Source organism: Sus scrofa, chromosome 17 (assembly GCF_054392235.1).
Source record: "Sus scrofa isolate SSC_HxYL_T2T_F1_AM1 chromosome 17, Sscrofa_HxYL_maternal_Yorkshire_Landrace_v2.0, whole genome shotgun sequence".
NCBI lineage: Eukaryota > Metazoa > Chordata > Mammalia > Artiodactyla > Suidae > Sus > Sus scrofa.
Genome location: NC_139399.1, coordinates 55,936,210 through 55,951,523, shown reverse-complemented (window position 1 = coordinate 55,951,523; position 15,314 = coordinate 55,936,210). Strand labels below are relative to the sequence as shown.

Sequence of the window (15,314 nt, the reverse complement as noted above, 5' to 3'; positions counted from 1 at the left end):
CTCAACCCCATGGTTCCTAGTCGGATTCGTTAGCCACCGAGCCATGACGGGTTTTACCTTACTTAAGGAAATCTATGGCATCGTATTTTATAAAGACAGAATCCAGTATCACGTAGAGAAACAAAAACTAGGATACACCAAAATGTTAATGATGATTTTCTTCAGGTGGTTGTTATCTCCTTTGTGACACTCTTTGATATTTTTCCAATGTTATTCAATCGATAGAATTGCTTTTATAATAATTTTTTTAATTTTTGTAAAAGCTACAGAGCTCTATTGTTATTCTCTTGTAATTTGGCTTCTCAGCTCCTTTATTACCCATCCATCCTTCTTGTCCCTGGATTCCTCCATTCTGTCCCCAGACCAGAAGCTGAGACAGCTTTTTTGTTGTTGTTGTTGTTGTTGTTGTTGGCTGAAGCCTCCGCCTGTGGAAGTTCCCAGGCCAGGGATCCAACCTGTGTCACAGCAGCAACCCAAGCTGGTGCAGTGACAGAGGCAGATCCTTAACCCGCTGCGTCACGGGAGAACTCCCGCAACAGCTTCTAGGGCTGGTTCTCCAAAGCAGTGTGGTAGGGTGGACAAGCACCAGCCTCAGGGTCAGAAAGACACAGATTCTTGTCCCTCCCACACATTCCTTAAACTCTCTGAACCTCGCCTTCCTCGTCTGTAAAATGGGCACATCTTCTACCTCGAGAGAGAATCACACGGATAAAACGAAGTGATGCATTGCAGGCCGAGGGGTCTGGGTAGAGGAGTGGCTTGAGAAATGTCAGCCCCACTTTCTATGTACGAGGGAACCCTCTTCACTCCCCTCTCATCCTGCAAGGGCAGGAAGAACCAAGACCAAAGTCAGCTGCCATTTCTCTCAAACACTGCCCAGGGACCTGCCTTCTCCTCATCACCACTCCCGAGAGACCTCTTCCTCAGCTCCCTCTTCTCCTTTGCGATCTGCCAGTGCTCAGCGCTCTAGAGGGACCACTCACAGAGCCCTCAGCACTGTCCCTGGCACGTAAGCAGCAATCATTGTGTGCCATGACTGTTGTTATTTCTATCATATTTTGCTCTTCCCAACCCACCCTTGCCCCTTGGTAGCTGAGTGACCTTGAGCAAGTCATTCCACCTCTCTGAGCTTCTCATTTGTAAAATGGGCATAATAACACTTAAACCTCATGAGGATTCAAGCTAATGACTATAAAGCACTTGGAACTCTGCTGAGAGCACAGTGGGTGCCTGATCAACGACAGCTGTTCATGTTACATAATTAGTGTATCCTGTCTCCCCAACTAGACTGTGAACTCTTTAAAGACAGAACCACATCTGATTTCCCTTCGGCTTGACTCAGTGGCCCGGCCCACAGGAGGTGTCCAGGGAGCATTGGTTAACGGACTGACACCCTGGGGCCCACACCTCCTCCTCAGCCCCTCTCACCAGCAGGATTTCAATGGTGCCCAGGATGTACATGGCCCCAGCAAACGTAGTACCCAGGTAGAAGCAGAGGCCCACGGCGCCCCCAAACTCTGGACCCAGAGACCTGGAAATCATGTAGTAGGAGCCGCCAGCTGCAGAAAGAACCCAGGATCAGCAAGAGGTTCGAGCAGCACTGGGCTGCCCTGGAGGCAAGGGGGTGATCAGAGACAGTGGTGGGGAGGGGGGTTGCTCTGGGCCTTGCACGCCTTACAGCTGTAGCCCTAGGACCAGTGGGAGACCCAGCTAGACACCCTTCGTGAACTGTACAGCTCTGATGACCATGTTGCTAATTACCCCTCCGAGGAGGTCACGGCTTGGAGAATGGGATGATGGGGCGGAGGGTCTCAGGCCAAGGGAGGAGATCACATCACCCGATTCAACACCATCAGCCGCTCCCCGCCCTCCCCTGCTAAGGCTGCCCCCACCTACCCCGCCAACATCATAGCCCAGCCCCCAGGTGAGCAAGACGGCCCCTCTGGGCTCCTGATGGCACCCCAGGCCTAGGGCCCTGCCCCTCCTTCCCACTCTCCAGGCCCCCTTCCCCTCCAAGAAGCCCCAGTCACATACCAGGCACAACACCGTTGGTTGCAATTGCGCTCATGGAAATGGCCGTGAGCATCGTCTGCGAGGAGAGAGATCATCAGAGTGGCACCTGGGGTGGGGGCCAAACCTTATGCCCCATAAACACCCGCCAAACCCACAAGTCCTCATCCACCGAGCTTCGCCTTGGTCGTATTCCAACTTCTACTCCTGCCAAGTCCTTCTTGTCAAGAAAACCTCTTATTCACCATGCACATGGAAGAAATACAAGCTGCAGCATCAGAGAGCTCTGGAAATCCCAGCCTGGCCTCTGACCAGCTGTCGGAATGAAGACAAGTCACTTCACTTCCCTAAGCCTCAGTTTCTTCACTGTGGAAATAGGCGGGTGTACCAGCTTCAGGACTGGCTACCTCCTATGCAGAGGTGGCTCAAGGGTCATGTGCGAGGAGGTGGAAATGTCTTAAGTGTTTAGTGAACATTCTTTTTTTTTTTTTTAAGAGAGGGTGGGAGTAATTCAATTACAAAGCTGTTTGTGACACATGATCTCATTTTTTGTGTGTGTGAGCCTAGGCCTACCAAAATGTTAACTATTGTAGGTGAATTTTATTTATTCATGTACACCTATCTTTTTCATCAATGAGTCTGCGTTACCTGTGTCATTCCACACACACACACACACAGGTTCGGGTAAAACCTGGTTAACAGCCATCAGGGACTCGCCTGTGAGGTGCTGGGAGGACCAGTCAGACCTAATTTACTCTCAAAGATTATACGCAGCCCTTCCTATAAAAAGCTCAGGTCTCATGCCTTCTCCCCCCTCCTTCCCACCCCCAGGTCCCTGCTCAGCCCCAGCTGTCAGGGAACAAGAGAGGAGCGTGTCACTCACACAGGAGCAGCAGATGAAGACCATGCAGAAGGCCTCCATGATGCCCGCGATGCCCACCACCCAGGTGAGTCGCAGGAAGAGGATGACACCGAAGATGTTCTGCAGGCACGGTAGGTACACGCCCATGAAGGTGCCCATGCGTGGGGCCTGCCAGGGAGGCCGGCGTCAGTTCCTGCAGCCCCGAGTCACTGCCGACACTCCAGGCCTGCTCCTCCTCCCCAGCGCATCCACCCCAGCTTTCCTCTTCTCTCCATCCCGTCCCCCCTCCCTCTTGCCTCTGAGTCTCACCCCTCCCCTCCTCCCCTCCTGCTCCCATCTCCCTGCAGGCCTCCAGCACCTGTCCTTAAACCACTCCCCTCCGCTCCCCTCCGGCTCCATCCCTCACCTCCCACCTCTTGCCTTCATCCCTCGGCCTCCAGCTCTGAAGCTCTGATGCCTCTGCCACCATCAGCCATCCCTTCATCTGAACCGACTTCTCCTCCTCCACCCTCTCTCCCCTCCAGCCCTCCTTCCTCCCTCACCCCTTCTTCCCCAAGGCCCTCACCTGCACCGGCTTCTTTTTTCCGCCCTCATTGTTTTCTGCCTCTTCGTGTTCCCTGCTGCCCTGGGGCAGGTTGGTGTAGTTGGCCAGGCCACTAAGCAGGGAGGACACCATGGGGCTGGTGTCCATCTCCTCCTGTGGGTGTTAGAGCACAAGGGCCTCAGGAGGGGGCGGGCGGGCTAGATGGTAGGAGGTGGGCGAGATGGGGGCCAGGAGGGCAGACCATGGAGGGGGCGCGAGATGGGGGAGGAGGAGGTAAAATGCGGACGGGGGTAGCAGGGGGGAAGGGGGAGAGAAGAAGGGATGGGGAGGTTTGTGGAAGGAGGTAGATCTGGGGAGAGGTGGCGAGGAGGTGACCGCTCCCCACGGAAGGCGGCAGGGAGCGGCTGACAAGTGGGGAGCTGAACTGTGGGTAGAGGCTGACACCCTAGCAACCCACCTCAAACAGGGCCATGTTCTTGCCATCATACTCCTTGCCCTTCTCTGTGTCGGTGCTGTTGATGAAGGGGCTGCTCTCCTTGGGGTTGCCATCACCTGAGAAGGCAGAGGCGTCAGCGACCTGCCACCAACTGGTTGTTGCCCATCTGCCTGGGCACTCAGCTGTGTGGCCACTTTAACTCTCTGAACCCCCATCTGCACATAGAAACTTGGAGCGAATACGACCTTCTGGGCAGAATTTTAGTTGATAGTGTAAAGTGCCTCATGCACTCCTTGGCACGTGAGGGGTATTTAACGAGGGTGGAAGGGCTTCCTTGCCCTTGGGGGTCTTCCTTCATTCGTTGGGTCACCCTAGACCCTCCAGGGGCCCCTCCTGGATCATAAGTGGCCCATGCTGGTGTTGAGAGGTGGATGCACGCTCCTTCCTGGCGGGGGGCGGGTGGGAGGCAGCGAACACAGCAGCCCACGGCCCCAAGGGTGTGCCGCCTCCTGAAGAAGGAGAAGACCCCCCTTTGGCATCTCCTGTGACCCTCACTCATCTTCATTCAACACATATTTGTAGGTGTCTATCATGTGTCTACATGGGCATGGGGTGGGGGGAGTAAAACACAGACTAAGACCTCATCCCTGCCCTCGGGAAAACCAGAGGCCGGAGAGGGAAACTAGTAGCCAGCCCAGAGTGGTAAAGTCTGTGGCAGAACATGAACGAAGGACTGTGGGAACACAGGAGAAGCATTCGGCACAGCCCGGGAGGTCACGGAAGGCTTCCCAGAGGAAGTGACGAGTCGCTGAGAACTGAAGGATGAGTAAGAGCTAGACTGGAAGGGAGGCGGGAGGGTGTTCCAGGCAGATAGAACAGCATGTCCGATGGCCCAGAGGTGAGAGTGAGCCCAGGGGGGTTGGAAGAGCTGAACGAAGTGTGATCTGCAGGACTCTGAGGAAGGGGCACGGAGGGGCGAGGCCCTGGGGGATGGGGAGCAGCATGTGAGGAGATGAGGCCGAGAGGGTTGAGAGTCGGCTGCGTCCTTAAACCACTGGCCGGCCAAGTGAAGGATGTTGGACTTCACGCAGAGGACACTGGGAAGTCATGGAGGAGTCTCGGGCAGAAGAGTACCACGAACAGATTTGTGTTTCAGAGCAGTTGCTCCGGCCTTTAGATGAAGAATACAGAGGCTAGTTAGGGACTTTGAGAAAATCTGGGCAAGGGCTGATGATGTCCCAGACCAGAGCAAAGTGGAACAGTGAACAGACTCCAGAACCATTGGCACATATTTCTATGCCAGGTACTTGCGGGCGTGGGAAGGAGAAATCCAGGAGAGTGCCTGGGTTTCTAGCCTGGGTAAATGTGTGGATGAGGGTGCTGTTTAACAAGTGGGGGGGAAGGAGAGGACTGGGGGTGGGGAAGAGACTGGCTTTGTCTGAGGGTGAGGTGCTGTTGCACACCCAAGTGAAAGTGTCCTGAAGCACTTGGATGCTCGGCTCAGTCTGGGGCCCAGGAGAGAGGCTGGGCAGGAGAAAGAGATGAGGGTCACCGTGAAGAGGTGTGTCGGAAGCGCGTGAAACAGGGTGCCTGGACAGGACGCCCCGAGGAGCAAGCCTCTTGAGCATTAGGAGAGGGTCCTTTCAGGGAGATACAAGGATCTCCCACAGGCACACTCCCTTGACTCCAGCCTCACACTTTCTCGATGATTTCAGGGTTGAAACCCAGGAGTAGACATCTCTTTGGACTCTGGAGAAACTCTCCAATAACCAAAACATAAGTGAAGCTGAGGCCCTTCGCATTCTGAACTTCCTGCCTCCTCCTCTCCTGTATCTCTCTCTCCATCTCCATCTGCCCAAATCCTCCCCATCCCCTCCTCCTAGAAGCCTTCCTCCTTCGGCTCCCAGTCCAGGTCTCTCCCCAGAGCATAACTTGCTATAAATCCAAGCTCATCCTGCTTCAAAATTGTGGAAGGAGGAGGTGATGCCGCACATACACAAGGGAAACCCACCACACGCTGTCTCCTGACACCACCTCTACCTCACCCATCAAGCCAGGAACTCCTGAGCCCCAGAGGCCACCGCCAGCTCGCTCTTCTCCTCACATATGTGAGTTCCTGGGGCTAGCAGCCCCCTGTCCTCCCAGTGGGAGCCTGGCACAGTAATAGGTGATCAGAAAAGTCCAGTGGAGGTAAATTCCCCCAGGCTCCCTTCCTGACCCCTGGAAGAGCTGTTTGGGGCCAGAGAGCAGAAGAAATAAAAGTCAGGTGGGTCCCTCTGCCTTTTAAAATGCTGACACTTGCCTCATGTTCTCACCACCCTAGGGTGGGAACTAGAGGGGCTGAAGGAGGATGAAATGAGAAGAAATTTCTTAATAGTTAAGAAAACGGCCTGGAGCCAGGGAGACTTAGGTTCCAGTCCCAGCTTCACTGTGGACACGTTGGGCAAGTCACTTGAACTAAGCCTCAGTTTCCTACTTTGCAAAGGGATAGTAACGGTGTTTAACTTATAGGGCTGTTATGAGGATGAAGTAAAATTTGGCATGCTTGGCACATAAGTGTAACTATTGCTGTTACTATTACAATTATCATTAGTATACGTGGTATCCCACCCAATTTGGGCTCGCCATCCCACACCCTCCCCCAGCAGCAAGATATAGAGGCCCTGTCTCCTGTGGGGCTGGGTGCCTCTCCCACGGCATCCGCTTTTACGGGCAGGACGGCCAGGCAAGAGAGCCCCATCCCCCGCCCTGCTTCCTTTCACACCCCCTCCCCTCCTCCTTCGTGGGGGAGCAGGCGCAGGCAGGGCCGGAAGGGGGGCGTCCTGGCCCGAGACCCGGCATCTTAGCCGCCCCGCGCCGGTCTCCATGGCGACCGCGCGGGCAGAGAGCGCAGCGCGGAGCAGAGCCGGCCACGAGCCCGCAGCGGCTTATGTAACGCGGCGCGCAGCGCGGAGCCAGACTCCGGGTCGGATCCCAGCCAGGAGATGAGGGCAGGGGAGGGGGCGGCTCTCAGGCTCGTCCCAGGTCCTGCCTTTTCCACTCGCCGTCTGGATGGGACGCCAGGCTCCCGGCCTCGTCTGCGAGGGCTGATTTCGTCCCCTCCCTCGAACACCGGCGGAGGGGGAGGGGTGAGCTTCATGAGTTCTCGGAGGAGCAGGACGGCGAAGGGGGAACTCGCCCTGATTCCCCAGAGCCAGAAGTCAGGAGGATGGGAGAGAGCCGTGCAGCCGCGCGCGGGAGAGGCAGAGCCAGACTGAGGCTGAGCCCTCTCCGCCCCCGCCCCCGCCCCCTGGGAGCTCTCAGCCCGAATCGGCTTTCAATTAAGCTGCTGCGGCCAGAGCTCCCGGGGAGGAAACAGGCGAGCGGCGCGGGCTGAGGAGCGTCCCCTGGGGGCCTGGGGCCAGGCCTGGGGGAATCCCTGAGCCAGATTTGGGGACTAGGGGAGGCGTCAGACCCCAAGAGAAAAAGGAGACCTGGGGTCCGGAGACAATATTTTGTGCTCTTTAGTTAAGAGGAGCTTCTTACTCTGGTCATTCCTCCCACCCGAGGTCAGCACCCAAGTCCTCACCTACATTTCCAAGAACCTAAGTTCAGAGATGCCAGTGGGTTTTGGTCTGATGGCCCCCGTCCCTCAAGCCCAGTAGGTCCTTGGAGCCCCCTACCACCATCTCCAGGCACCACTGGGAGGCCTTCTTTCTTTCTCTGGAACCCAAAACACCTGACCCAGGTCCTGGAGCCTTATGTATAGAGAGAAAGTCTCTAGATGAGCCTGCTACCCGCAGAGTCTAGAAAACTTATGGGGAGGGGGTAGACTGAAGGGAGTTCCTAAGTTTGACTCATGCTCCACACGCATAGATGCCTGTTGTCTAGGCCACCTGAGACCCCGTGGAAACCCCATGGCCTAGTAAGGCCCCATTGTCCCGGTAGAGAAAGCAGAGGCTGGGGGATTGAACCATCCCCTGTGTCTGGGGGAGCAGAGCTCCCCTCTTCAGAGTGGAGACATCCGAAGGGGTTCCTGGGTGAAAACGACCCCCCTTCATTCCCTGAGAACCGCGTCGGGATGCCTGGCCCTGCTGCAGACTCGACTTTGCGAAACCCCCTCCCTCCCGCAGCCTAAGCCTGCTGTGGAGGGTGGCGGCTGCAGAGTGAGGTAACCCCAGGGTCATTGGGGAGATGGACGCGCTAGCCAGCCAGTAGTTTTCTACCCCTTTTCAGCCTCGGGGAGGAAGAAGGGGTATCAGACAAAAGATCGGGGACCCTGGTGTCCACCGCCTTCCCAAGCGGCCTCTTTGCTCTTACTTGGACCTAGGATCTGGAGGACTTCAAGTCGAGGCCGCCAGACCCTGGAAGGCCCTACTCTTTCAGCCTTTAGGGCCCTTGGGCCATCCCTAGGGGGAGGTCTGCAGGAGTCTCGGCCCAGAGGGTCAAGCAGTGCCCAGGGGAGCGTTTGAAGGCACTGAGCGCAGACAGAGCAGGAGGCGCGCTAGTGCGCAAGGGACGCAGCGCCGTTGGAGGGTGGGGGGTGGGGGCGGCTGACAGCCGTGATGGATGGCTGAGACCGCTGGGGGGCGGCGGGGGGCCTGGGAGCCCGAGGGGGTGGCTGGCCCCAAAGACCTCGGAGCCGTGATACCGCGGAGGAGGGCGGGGGAGAGCGGGAGCAGCGAAAAGACTCGCTCCAAGCCCCTCTGCTCCTGGTGAATCTCCGCACCCACCGCAGCGCGTCTGCAGTGTCCGCGCCACGGCGCTGAGGATTCTTTCGCTGGGACCCCATTCCTGAGGCCTCACTCGGGAAGCTAGCAGAGCCGACTAGAAAGACTCCCCTCTGCCCCGCCCTGGAAACCTCACTGCTATCCCAGGGTACCCAGAGGAAGGGGAAAGAGGGAAGAAAGGAGGGTGCTCTTGTCTCCCCGTCCTGAATAGGAACCCACGGGCACGCGAGAGGGAGAGGGGGATTCCGGAAAGTAGTGCTGAAAAATCCTTGGAGGAGGTACGCTTCAGTCTGGGGTGGGATCTCGGGCAGCTTTAGGGAAGGAGGCCTGGACTGCACCAAGTGACCCCTTAAGGAGACACCGCAGCTCGGACGGGGGCTGTCATGTGGCTCCAACCCCCATAAGCACCTTCCCCCCACCTTTCAGCTTGAAGTCTCAAAGCGAGGGGACTGCAGTAGACTGTGCCCCCCCCCCCGCAACCCCCGCGCCGGCGGTCCGCGCTCTGCGCCAGGACGCCGGGGTCCCTTCTCGGGGAAAGGAGTCATCCCGCCCGTCGAGCTCCACGTCAGCCCATTTCGCTCTTCCAACCTCTTCCCATCGCCTCCCCTGCTTAGCTAACCCTGTCTGTCCCCAGGTGGTGGGCAACGGCAGCCCCTAGCCCTGTCCCCCCGGCGCGGCGCGCATTCCAGCACCTCGGACAGCGCCTGGCGCATTCCAATGGAGCTGGGCTCCAGGCCGCCCTGAGCGCCCACCGCCACCGTCAATCCCGGCCTCTTCTCTGAAGGAGGCGGCCCCCGCTCTGTCTCTAACCCCGGAGCTGCCTCCTCTCCTCGTCTCCCCGGGACAGCTGCTTACCAGGGTTGGCTCCCCCATCGCCGTCCTCGCAGTCCGTCAGGTTGTTTAGCATGGTGGCGGCGCGGCGCCGGGCCCGGGGATGGCTGCGCCGCCTCGCCCGCGCCCCTCTGCCCGCCTGCGCCGCTCTCTCGCTCGCTCTAGCTCTCTCTCGCTCTCCGCTCCACGGAGGAAGAAGCTGCAGTGCCCGCCCGCCCGGCGCACACACACTCGCACACGGACACACGCTCACACCCGCGCGCGCCCCCTCTCAGCGGCGGCGCTGCTCACCTCATCCCGTATGCAGGAGGCGTGAGCCACTGGCGGGGTTGGGGGGGGAAGCGCGGGAGGGAGGAAGAAGAGGGGACGACGCGGGGCGGGCAGAGCGCGCCTGGAGGCCCCTTGCACGCAAACTGGGGGCTTGCATGGGTGGGAGGGAGAGGGTGCTGCGGGGGACAGGGGCCTCGCCTCCCTTGAGCAGACGCAGCTCCGCCCGCCCCCCCCCACTCTCCGGCGCAGGCGGGGCCGGCACGTGGGCAGGTGCCATCCCGCGCCCTAAAAATAACGGCAGGGAACTAGGTCGCGGCCGCGGGGAGGCGGCCCCGCAGCGGCTGCCTGGCCGGGGGTCTGGGGTGACCCCTAGAGGGAAGATGAGAGGAACTGAGGCGGCAGGGGTAGGGCGCCATGGAATATGGGTCCCTGGAGAGCCTGTCTGCAAAGCTGGAGAGGCCAGCCCTGAAGAACGGTGGAGAATCAGACCCTCTCTCATAATCGGCATTCAGAAGGTTGGAGCTAGGGATGTGTGGAGGCCAGAAGCTTTAACTGAAGCGCTGTGCTGCCCCCAGGGGGTTCAGGGTCACTGGGCTGAACTGTCTGGCTCATCCCGTCTTAAAATGGGAGGCATGAATCTGAGGAGTTGCAGTCAACCCTTTCCTTTCATTGTGCTTAGACTGTTAAAAGTCTTAGCATCTCACCCCTGAGCCAAATCACTGGAGGCCAAAGACAAGGACCCTATGACTGTAGAATGACCCTGGAAAGAAGAGGTGGTGAGGAAGAGAGAAGGCAGCAGTGAGGTTCTAGGGAATGCTGACGCCCCGCGGGGGATGGTGCAGCCTCAAGGGAGGGCAGGCCAGTGGGAGGCTGGCCAGGAGCAGGGTGGGGGAGGGGGGAATGAGGCCGCCTGTCGGTTTGGGACCAGATTTTCTCCTGGGGCTGGAGTGTCTAATCCCCTAATCCAGGATTGCTGAGGATTCCAGAGCTGACATGCTCTCTGTGTCGCCCCCACCACCACCACCACCCAACACCGGTCCCCTAGAAGCTTGATTGTTCCAGGACTCCTCAGCACCTCTAGAATCCAGGCTTGGGCCAGTGGTAGAGAGATCTCAGAAAGTGGCATCAGAGGTTTGGACCCTTTGAGTCCCTGGAAGATCTTAACATCCAAGGGGGGGCGGGGGGGGCGCAGATTAAGGGGGAATGATTTTCAGACTCACCCTAGCTCCCAGCTCTAGCCCGCTAAGTTCCAGGAGACTTCCAAGGCTGGAGAGGGTCATGCCATTCATCTTAGCTAGTGTGCAGCTTTCATTTTACAGGTAAGAACGGCTAAGGCCCAAAGAGGACACAGCCTGTGCACACAGTGCCAGTGAATGGCAGGACTTGGTCTAGAATCGTTTCCTTTATTCCAGTTTAGGATTCTTTTGCTAATTTGGAATAAACTATAACCTCTTTTTAAATGGACCCTGTCTCCAATAAATGGGGCAGAGATGCAGTCGTATCCAAACTGCTCAGCAGCCTCTGATCCTTGGCTACTAAGAGCAGAACAAGGATGGGGTGGGAGATGACTTTTCTCCTGTTCCTTGTGCCCAGGCTTCAGAAGTGCAGGACTGGGATGGCCCCTCAGCTTGCATTTGGAGGTGGGCCCAGAAGACCTTCAAGGGTCCTTACCAAAAAACAAACAAACAAACAAACAAACAAAAAAAACACGTAACTGGAGAGCCCCTCCTAGGACTTAAATTTTCAGGACCATAGACAGGGCCTGCTGCTCAGATTCAGACTGGGTCAACCAGGGAGTCTTCAGCAGCTGACTGAAAGGGGCTTCTGAAGGATCCACCGGTAAAATACCCCTGCATGCTGGCTTTTGTGGACGCTGGAAAGACTCTTTAGAGTGGAGAGCTATTCAGACAAGGGAATTGGTCTTCTTGGCTTTCCCAGAGAGAAAACCATTTAAAAAAAAAAATGTGTGTGATGAGTTTGGGTTGGTGACACGGGTTAAAAGGGTTGCAGGTGAGTAGGCCAGTGTTCAAGAATTTTCTAAGCACTCCACTCCACACACTACCAGCAGCAGCAGCAGCATTATGTTTCCTGCTACTCTATAGAGCCAGGTAACGTAGTAAAACGTATAGAGTGTTTGAGAAGTGCTGTGAAATAAATGCAGAGCTTTTTCAGCAACCCCAGGCCTGGGATGATTGCCTAGAGGTATTTCCCTCCATTGGTGGTCCAGAGCCCTGGCCACTCTGGGACTGAGCCCACCCAAAAGAAACACCTAGATCCTAAGGTGAAGGCAGGAGTGATCCCTCAGCAGACCTCCTCTCTCCCAAGGCACCTGGGATTCAGGAGAAAGTGGTGCTGTCCCATCCTCTGCCCCCAGACTCTGTGTATTCCTGGGCAAAACTGAGCTCCTCCCGGGGCCTCGGTGTCTCTATCTGTAAAAGGGAAGCGTTAGACTGCATAGTCCATGGGCCTGCTTCCCACGCTGAAATCTCTCAGCCTTCTCCCCATTTATCTCAGACTATAGCCAGGGATCTCTGTCTGAGAAGCTAGGACCAGGCGAGGAGACAGCCCCAAGGGGAGACCTCAGCCCTTGACTCACAGCCCCCACCTCTCAAGCATACTGATCCCCATTCTGGCCTTGGGCCAACCCTCTGCAGTGAGGCACTCAGAAAACACATTGCAGGCACCTCCTGCCCTGCCAGCCTGGCCTTGGCCAGTAAGGTGACTCCTAGCTCTGAGCCCCAGGAACATGGCTGCCAGCTTAGCGCCCCATCCCCACCCAGAGCCCTAGAAGGATCTAGGGCCGGGGGAATCCTCTCATTAAAGCATCATGAGATGCAGAGCTGGGAGGGTCTTATTTCCAAACTCTGAGTCTCTAAATTTCAGCTCCCCTCCCACCTTATGCTTCTTGGAGAGAGAAAAAGGTCAGGGAAGCTGCCTCTTAAGTATCAGGATTTGGGAACCAGAAGGATCTTAATAAGTTATCTTTTACCACTCATTTATGGGGAAATTGGAGTCTAGAAGTGGAATGATACACATTTTCTTCATACGGTGAACTTGTGGTGACCGGGGACTAGAGTCTCACTCCCTGACCTCCAGCCCAGGGCCCCAGCCACTGAATCAGGACAAGGAGCTGTTTGGAAGAAAGTGCAGCCACCTGACTGGGTCCTCTTTCCATGAAAGACAGGCATAGTGTTTCTCCTATGGCTCAATCCCTATCCATCCTTGTCTCTGTATCATTACCCCCATGACCTAACTGCCCCCCCCCCAGCTCTGGTCTCTGAGACCAAGGCCCTGAAGTCCCTTCTTGACTCTTTCCTCCCCAACCCCCAGGCCCTGTCCTCCAGACCCAAAACCGCTGCAGTGAATTGATGAGTCCAGCACACAGCACACCCCACACACACAGGGCTCAACACAGAGCTTGTCAACCACCATTGTCTCCGTGGTAACTGGGGGCTTAATTAACAGGCTGCAGCCCTATCACAATGGCACTGGCACCCCAACAGCCCCCCATTCCTCTATAGATTCAGCCCATCTTCCTTCTTTCTCAATCTGGACCCCCTTCTTACTGTAACCACCCCCATCCCCACCCCACCTGGAGAGCTGATGCCCACAGATCGCTCTGGTTCATTGAGAAAAAGGGAGGGGAGATGAGGAGGATGAGAGGGAGAAGGAGAGGGAGCAGCCAGTCACCATGGCAACTACAGCCCCGTTCATAACCAGTTTGTTGCCATGGAGATTCCCAGGGCTCACCTTGGGCTGAGGTTCTGGGCAGTGAGGTTCTGAGTCCTGGCGAGACGAGTGGGCGACTGGAGAACTCTTTGGATAGGCTGGAGATCTCCAGATCAGATATTTATACCAATAATTCAGGGTCCATCTTCCCAATTTACAGACACAGAGACTGAAACATGAGGCTTGGGTATGGGGGAGGTAGGGGACATCCCCCTTCTAGATCATCAACGAAACTGAGCATTTTTATGTCTAGAAAGACCCTCTGGTAGCTTCCTGTTGAATTTCTTTATACTACAGATGGGGAAATTGAGGCCCAGAGAGGGAAAGCAGTGTGCCTACCACAGAGCCGGAGTTAGAGTGTGGATAGGCTGCATCGTGGTCTTGCTCCAAACCTTAGCATAAACTGGCTCCCTCTCACTCATGGGGACACATACCAACTCCTCTTAGTCTTAACCAGGCCCAGCACTCTTCCCAGTGCCCTGTCTTCCTCCATGAGAAACTGAGGCAGAGCAGGGAGTGGTACAGAGGGATGGGGGAGTAGCTCAGAGTTGTAACAGTGGGTGCCAGGCCTGCCTCTTTCCAGGCAAGTCACCATCGATTTCCCCGTGGTACAGATGAGGCAGTTGAGGCATGTGGACTGCAGCCAGGGTTAGTGGCAGATTTAAAGATAAGCTTCTGATTTGCTGCTTTTCCTCTCCCCTGTAAGTCGTATTCCCACCTAGAGCTGATCTCTGGCAGTGGGAAGCACCACCACGGGCAAATTCCACTCCCTGGGTCTAGAATGAAAGACAACACTCTTGACATACAAAACCTCCCCCCAACCCTTCCCCTACCTTCCACATCCTTCCACCTCTCCCCAAGGGCCTGAGTGAGGACAAGAGGTGGGAGAGCATCCCCCTGGGCCAGAACACTGGTACAAGAACGGCTGTGGGAAAGACACCACCAGACCTTGTGTCCCCCTAGAGAGTCCTCGTCCATGTCCCATTTAGTGATCTACCAAGGAGGGGGTGCTAGAGGCTGTCTCAGGGCCTAAGAGGTTAAAAATCCCAAATTACCCTCAAGGGAGAACTTAAATTCATGGCACACAGGTACCCACCCCACAGACAGACACTGAAATATACACATCAACATACCAATCAGCACACTGGCATACAGTGACACATAAGCACTGACTCACTGGCTGGCCCACAGGTCAACAGAGCTAGCGTGGGATGCTCCTCCTTCAAGACACTCAAAGACACACATACACACACACACACCGCCTCTGCCAGAAGCCCACAGCAGATTCACATCCAACTTGTACACACACCTGCACACCCGACAGTGGGAGCTGGATTGTACTTCACTCTGCAGGAGCTTGGATATGGGAATGGGAAGACCTTGAGATAAGAGAGAGCCATCTTATTCCCAGGCCAGGGGATGGGTAATGGCAGGAGAGAAGGCAGGCGTGGGGGAAGTAGGACCCCACAGCCAGGAGGTGGGAACCTACCCCTCTGACCTAATGATCAGTAAGCACCTAGTAAGTGCTAGGCTGTGGGCCTGGAACTCAGAAAACAAAGATAAAAAGATATGGCCCTTGCCCTTGAGATGTAGGAGACACACAAGTAAATAACTTCCATCCACTGGGACATGTGCTGTAATGGTGCAGTGGGCAGGCAGAAGAGGGATGTCTGCCTCTGCCTGGGAGCAAGAGAAAGCGAAAAAGGTTTTTTTCAGAAGAGGTTAAATGAGCTATAACACACAGCATGAGGACTTTCTCCGATGGATGGAGGTGGGCAGAAGAATGTGGACAGGTACATGAGAAGCAGATGAAGGGAGAGTTTGAGTGACAGACTAAAGGGTTTGGCAGTTTATCTTACAGGTGATGAGGGCTGGGGGTGGCTTGCAAACAGGATTGGAGGCAGGCAGACCAGTGAGGAGGCT

General features: G+C 56.2%; 1 protein-coding gene across 6 annotated transcripts in view; it reads right to left on the bottom strand.

Moving 5' to 3' along the window:
* Positions 1–15,314, bottom strand: part of SLC12A5 (solute carrier family 12 member 5) — a 38,642-nt gene that overhangs the window by 21,611 nt on the left and 1,717 nt on the right. For 2 of the 6 annotated variants that reach the window (XM_085004068.1, XM_085004069.1), the window contains exons 1-6: positions 9,684–9,807; positions 3,874–3,968; positions 3,438–3,569; positions 2,894–3,040; positions 2,035–2,089; positions 1,429–1,559 (exon numbers count right to left, since the gene is read on the bottom strand). In XM_085004068.1, the coding sequence (XP_084860194.1) occupies positions 1,429–1,559; positions 2,035–2,089; positions 2,894–3,040; positions 3,438–3,569; positions 3,874–3,888 (480 nt within the window). In that variant the 5' untranslated portion in view covers positions 3,889–3,968; positions 9,684–9,807. The other 4 variants (XM_005672980.4, XM_021078316.2, XM_021078314.2 and 1 more) reach the window with 2 other exon arrangements.